Source organism: Neoarius graeffei, chromosome 3 (genome assembly GCF_027579695.1).
Source record: "Neoarius graeffei isolate fNeoGra1 chromosome 3, fNeoGra1.pri, whole genome shotgun sequence".
NCBI lineage: Eukaryota > Metazoa > Chordata > Actinopteri > Siluriformes > Ariidae > Neoarius > Neoarius graeffei.
Window position 1 is genome coordinate 109,576,360 of NC_083571.1, and position 7,173 is coordinate 109,583,532.

At 42.6% G+C, this 7,173-nt stretch overlaps 1 protein-coding gene across 1 annotated transcript; it reads right to left on the bottom strand.

Annotated features, from left to right (window-relative positions):
* Positions 1–165: 165 nt before the first annotated feature.
* LOC132882648 (dynein regulatory complex subunit 5-like) lies at positions 166–6,899 on the bottom strand. The gene is made up of 4 exons (XM_060915733.1): positions 6,896–6,899; positions 4,458–5,026; positions 1,294–1,743; positions 166–339 (listed from the first exon to the last, which is right to left on the bottom strand). Exons 1-4 carry the CDS (start codon positions 6,897–6,899, stop codon positions 166–168), a joined length of 1,197 nt encoding a protein of 398 aa, XP_060771716.1.
* Between the last annotated feature and the right edge of the window lie 274 nt (positions 6,900–7,173).

Here is a 7,173-nt window from a genome sequence, read left to right on the forward strand (position 1 = left end):
TCTTCCTCATGTCCTCTCAGGGAGTTTTACCTTGCCACTGTCGCCTCAGGCTTGCTCATTAGGGATGAATTTATAAATTAGTGTGTTTAAAATTTATATCTGTAATTTATATTTCTGTAAAACTGCTTTGTGACATAACAAATGAGCAGCATCTCATATAGTGGCTTATTTGGTGTTTGCTGTGTCCTGTGTGTGTTCGCGCTGGGCTTTGTCCTGATTGGTGCACAGCACCTTACGGATGCAGTCCTCACTCTCCAGGCTAATTTCAGTGAGGCGAACATCACATTCCAGCAGGCTGCTATTGTGTGACATCCCTTCTTCCAAGGCCTTCCCTCCATCCTACACACCATGAAGAAGAGGACACAGCATTTTCATTTGTCCGCGAGTCTAAATGTCAGCTGGGACTATAAAAATGGGATGTATACAAGTTTAACTTACACAGCACTGGGGATCTATGGCTGTTAGAATATAATACAGTGGGGTCTAAAAGTCTGAGAGCAATGGTGGAAAATGCTTCCATTTGCATTATTTTCAGATTTAATACATACAATAATACAATACAATATTTAAATAATATTGGCTGGCGTTGAGTGGTATATCAGATATATTCCATTCAGCTAGCATGATATTGACCGAGTCAAAGACAAGTAGCTGAATGGAATATATCTGATAGACCACGAAAAAAGCCAGCCAATATATTATTATTATTATTATTATTATTATTATACATACATACACATTCTCATAATATCAGCATTCTCAAAGGTCAATGCAAGCTTACCCACGACTCGGTGCTTTTAGCACAGCAGTCCAGTTACCTTCCAGCCGGTGTAGTGTTAGCAAAGGCCAATGCTAGCGCAGTCAAGCTGAATATTATTATTATTATTTTCCCTGTGTAATTTACTTAGTTAATTTTAAAATCAACATCGACAGCTAGACACAACCAGAGGCTGGTACCTGGCAGCCAAAATTCTCTCAAAATCTTCCATTTTTAACGAAGCAAACCTGGCGGCCATGTTTGTTTACAAATTGTCACTGTTGCTTGCTAGCGCGGAGTTTGGGAAAATTGCATGCTCACTCTCCATTGGGTAGAGTGATGTAATAATCCCAGATTATCAATGAGATCACAGACCCCACTGTATTTGCCTACATATATATATGGTAGGAACCACATTACCTACTACATTATATCATTTTAGAAAGACATATTTAACAACAAAAAGCATTGTAAAACATGTAGAAATTATGAGTTTTAAAAGTAACACACCAAAAGCTTAGATATCCAGAACTCACCACTCCCAGTTTGTTGCAGGACAGGTTGAGGTTCCTCAGTGTCGTGTTCTGTACTAAGACCTGTGAGAATGCTGTGGCTGTGGGCTCCGTCATCTCATTGGCCCCTAACTGAAGGTTTACCAGAGTCTGATTTTTTAGCAGGGCCTGAGCTATAGCCTGGCCACCTTCATCCCCTAGCTGGTTCAATCTCAAGTTGAGTGACACTAGGGAGGTGTTTTTGGGCAGGGCATGGGCTAAGGCTTGAGCCCCTTGTCCACCGACCCAGTTGTCATAAAGGTTCAGTGTTTTTAGACAGCTGCTGTTGAGGAGTTTACCGATGGCTCTCGCCCCTCGATCCCCTATGAGATTGTGTGAGAGGTCGAGCTTTGACAGGGATGGGTGATCCAGAAGGTGGCTTACCAGCCTGCGACACTTTTCATCTTCTATGTTGCTCCGATGGATTCGGAGAACCTGTAATGCAAGAATAAAACAGAATAAACACAACAGCTCAATTACCACTTCCATCCATCCATTATCTCTAGCCGCTTAACCTGTCCTACAGGGTCATAGGCAAGCTGGAGCCTATCCCAGCTGACTATGGGTGATAGGCGGGGTACACCCTGGACAAGTTGCCAGGTCGTCGCAGGGCTGACACATAGGCTACATCCACACAACAACGGCAACGAGATTTTATTTAAAAAAATATTGCGTCCACATGGGCAACGGATCAGTAAAATATCAGGTACATATGGCAACGCAACGCTTGCTGAAAACGATGCAATACACATGCCACACCTCTACGTGCGCTGTAAGACGGTCCCATCGGAGACACCAGAACAATAGAAGAAGTAGGACGCATGCGCATAAACCCCTTCTTCTACCCGGCGTGAAGCACTGTCAGGAACAAACACACAACAACAAGAAGAAGATGGCTGCGACTATGCGAGGAAATCGTGCCTTCTGTGTGTACAAATTAGTTTTATTAGTGTGCATAGTTTTATATAACTTAATTTTCTTATTGTGTGTGAACATTTTGAAAAGCAGTCTTATCCAATAAAAAAAAATAAATTCAAGAAATGGTTCAGTTACTTGTTTATTTAAAAGAAAAACTGTATACAAAAGTGAATGCAATGCAGTGGTTCATACAAAACAGCGAGAGTGCTGCTTGATCTAGTCATGTGGTTGTGACGTCATTGTAAACAAATCCGTTCTACTCATCCAGACGACTTCGCAACGGCGCCGTTGCCAGATTTTTCCACTCTGGAACCTGTTCTCGTTTTGGGGCACTCAAAACGCCGGTGCCGTGTGGACGCCAGGCCGAAATGATAAACAATTTTATCAGATTCACCTGAATCCACTGCCGTGTGGACAGCCTCATAGACAAACAACCATTCACACTCACATTCATACCTATGGTCAATTTAGAGCCCCCAATTAACCTAACCTGCATGTCTTTGGACTGTGGGGGAAACCGGAGCACCCAGAGGAAACCCACGCAGACACGGGGAGAACATGCAAACTCCACAAAGAAAGGCCCTCGCCGGCCACTGGGCTTGAACCCAGGACCTTCTTGCTGTGAGGCGACAGTGCTAACCACTACATCAGCATGCTGCCCCAATTACTATTTGGTAGTGTTGAAATCATTCAATTAGTCAGTTAAGATTTGAAGCGTGAAGCAGGGCATTTGGGGCGACATAAATAGAGTACATCCACAGGATAGGAACCCAAGGAAGGGAGTCACACACTAACTGTAGGATGATTTTGTATGAAAGTAGGTTTGAAAATCTTACCCACAGAGGCTCCACTCTACCCATATCATTAATTTCTGACCATAAATTAGCACCTAGGTACCAAAAACACCCAACACAAACACATGATTGAGTGGTTAAAAACTCTGGCTTACTGATCAGAAGTTTGGAGGTTCAACTCCCAGCAGTCCCAAACTGCCACTATTTGGCCTATCTGTTCCAGAGGCACTGGATCCTGACTAACCCAGGGCTCTGACTCCAGCTTCTTAACAAGCTGGGATATGTAAATCAAGGATTTCACTATACTGTAATGCATAGTATGTCCTCAATAACAAATGTAATATAAAACTTGCAATCTTACTCAAGTTACATCTCATTATATGCATCAGGACCCGATTATGAGCCATATGTACAACAGTCGTCATTGTTCCACGGTTCTTTCCTGATGTTTGTGGAAAAATTTGTCAGAGCTGGAAAGGCAACAGTGGGTGCATTACAGAAACCACCAGTCCAGAAGCTCATACTACCCAGAAGTAAGCATTCCTTATAACATCCATCCATCCATTATCCATAACCACTGATCCTGTGCAGGGTCGCAGGCAAGCTGGAGTCTATCCCAGCTGACTATGGGCGAGAGGCAGGGTACACCCTGGACAAGTCGCCAGGTCATCGCAGGGTTGACACGTAGACACACAACCATTCACGCTCACATTCACACCTACGGTCAATTTAGAGCCACCAATTAACCTAACCTGCATGCCTTTGGACTGTAGGGGAAACCGGAGCACCTGGAGGAAACCCACACAGACACGGGGAGAACATGCAAACTCCACACAGAAAGGCAAACTCCTTGCCGGCCACTGGGCTCGAACCCAGAACCTTCTTGCTGTGAGACGACAGTGCTAACCACTACACCACCATGCTGCCTCGTTCCCTATACACTCTCAGAAAATAAAGTACATTATTGTACCTTTAGGGGTACAACAGCTTGTCACTGGAGCAGTACCGTCTAAGGGGTGCCATGGCTTGCTACTGAATCAGTATCTTCTAAGGTACTTATTTGTACCCTTTATATACTACTTGGGAACATATATGTACCTTTTTGACCCTACAAAGATACACAAAGTTAACCTGAGGTCCAATAATGAGCCCTAGGGGGTACATTAGTGTAGAGTGTACCTTGAGGGACAGAAATGGACTTCTCCTGTACCCCTATTTCTGTCAGTGTAGGGTTACATTAGCTTTGCATAGTTTTATAGCTTTATGCACAAAATTGTCAAGGAGGCAGAGGACAACAGAATAGCAGACCAGGCTATGTATAGAATGACATCACCATCTGTCTATGTCTCTAATACTTGTATTATCTACAGTTTTCTTCTGATGCTAAACCTTGTTGAGAACGTACATTAATGTGAGATGTCAATTAATCGTTCAAACCTTCAAAGATTTGCAGGATTTCACGGCCTCAGCCAATGATTGACAGTCGCGGATGGTAAACTGAAACAGATGCCACTGAAAGTTCATTCCACAGTTTTTTACACCATAAACCAACTGTAGCTCTTCCAGGTTGTTCAGTTTGTTGAGCAGAATTTGGAAGTCAAAGTGATCCATTGAGGTCTCGTCAGTGGAAAAATCGCTGACCGAATCTGCCCCGTCGCGCTCCTCAAAAGTATGCGGCTCCTTAATTGGGGGCAGAAGCTGAGAGATCCTCAGCCGCTTCACATATTCTTTGCATAGTGGCACAAACTCCAGCACCAATTTGCTATCAGTCAGATCTGGGACAAAATGTTCAATAATGTTCTCGAGATGGCGTTCAAAGAACATGCGCTTCCAACTGTGGCCATATTCAGAGGCATCGCACATTTTCCAGCGGCTCTGACAGTAATGCTTCCAGTAGCTCTCGTCGCTGATCAGGTTTGCTGTTATGGACAGAGGCAGAGTTGGAGGAAGATTCTCCAGGACAGAGGCCTGATGTTCAGGCAGGAGCTCCTCAAAAATGGGATTATCTGTAATGAATTAGAACATAAGCACAAAAAACAAAAAAGGTTTCGTAAATACACTATATGGCCAAAAGTATTTGGACACCCAAATATTGAAAATCCCATTCCAAAACAATGGGCATGAATTTGGAATACTGTTCCCCCTTTGCTGTTATATGAGCCTCCACTCTTCTGCGAGGGCTTTCCACTAGAATTTGGACTGTAGCTGTGGGGATTTGGCCATTCAGCCACAAAAGCACAAGAAGTTGGGCATTGATTTCTGGCAAGAAGGCCTGGCATGAAGTTAATGTTTCATTTCATCCCAAAGCTGTGAGCACAGGGCAGTTGTTATGCTGGAACATGTTTGGGCTCCTTAGTTCCAGTAAAGGGAAATCCTAATACTACAGCATACAAAGACATTCTATACAATTGTGTGTCTCCAAATTTATGGCAGCAGTTTGGAGAACAACAACAACAACAACATGTACAGTGCTCAGCGTAAATGAGTCCACCCCCTTTGAAAAGTAACATTTTAAACAATATCTCAATGAACACAATTTCCAAAATGTTTACAAGACAAAGTTTAATATAACATCTGTTTAACTTATAACGTGAAAGTAAGGTTAATAATATAACTTAGATTACACATTTTTCAGTTTTACTCAAATTAGGGTGGTACAAAAATGAGTACACCCTACAACAAAAACTACTACAGCTAGTACTTTGTCTGGCCTCCATGATTTTTAATGACAGCACCAAGTCTTCTAGGCATGGAATGAACAAGTTGGTGACATTTTGCAACATCAATCTTTTTCCATTCTTCAACAATGACCTCTTTTAGTGACTGGATGCTGGATGGAGAGTGATGCTCAACTTGTCTCTTCAGAATTCCCCAAAGAAAATAATTTCTTTACACCACAAAGGTGAAGGCTACAAGAAGATCAGCAAAGCTTTACTTAGTCAGAATACTGTAGCAAAAGTGGTACAAAAATTTAAGAAAGATGGAACTGCAACCATCTCACAGAGATGTCCAGGTCGTCCACGGAAGTTAACACCTCGACAGGAGCGTCTTCTGATGAGAAGGGTTGAAGAAAATCAGCATGCAAGTTCACTGCAGTTATCTAAAGAAGTAGAAAGCCAAACTGGGGTGACTATTTCCCGTGACACAATACGGCGTACACTGCAGAGGAATGGTATGCATGGATGCCGTCCACAAAAGAAGCCTCTCCTAAAGTCCAGGCACAAAAAAGCCCGCCTAGAGTTTGCCAGGGCCCATGCTGACAAACATGAAGACTACTGGGACTCTATACTCTGGAGTGATGAGACCAAGATAAATGTTTTTGGAACTGACGGCTTCAAAACTGTATGGCGTCGCAAAGGTGAGGAATACAAAGAAAAATGCATGGTGCCTACAGTGAAACATGGTGGCGGCAGTGTCCTTATGTGGGGCTGCATGAGTGCTGCTGGTGTCGGGGAGCTGCATTTCATTGATGGCATCATGAATTCACAGATGTATTGCTCTATACTGAAAGAGAAGATGCTACCATCACTCCGTGCCCTTGGTCGTCGTGCACTTTTCCAACATGACAATGATCCTAAACACACATCTAAGGCCACTGTTGGATTTCTGGGTGAAAGTGATTCAGTGGCCAAGTATGTCTCCTGATCTGAACCCAATCGAACACCTATGGGGAATTCTGAAGAGACAAGTTGAGCATCACTCTCCATCCAGCATCCAGTCACTAAAAGAGATCATTGTTGAAGAATGGAAAAAGATTGATGTTGCAAAATGTCACCAACTTGTTCATTCCATGCCTAGAAGACTTGGTGCTGTCATTAAAAATCATGGAGGCCACACAAAGTACTAGATGTGGTAGTTTTTCTTGTGAGGTGTACTCATTTTTGCACCACCCTAATTTGAGTAAAACTGAAAAATGTGTAAGCTAAGTTATATTATTAACCTTACTTTCACGTTATAAGTTAAACAGATGTTATATTAAACTTTGTCTTGTCAACATTTTGGAAATTGTTTGTGTTCATTGAGATATTGTTTAAAATGTTACTTTTCAAAGGGGGTGGACTCATTTACGCTCAGCAGTGTGAGTGTCCAAATACTTTTGGTCACACAGTGTATGTTGTTAGATTGGATGGAATTAACTAAATCTTAATGTTTC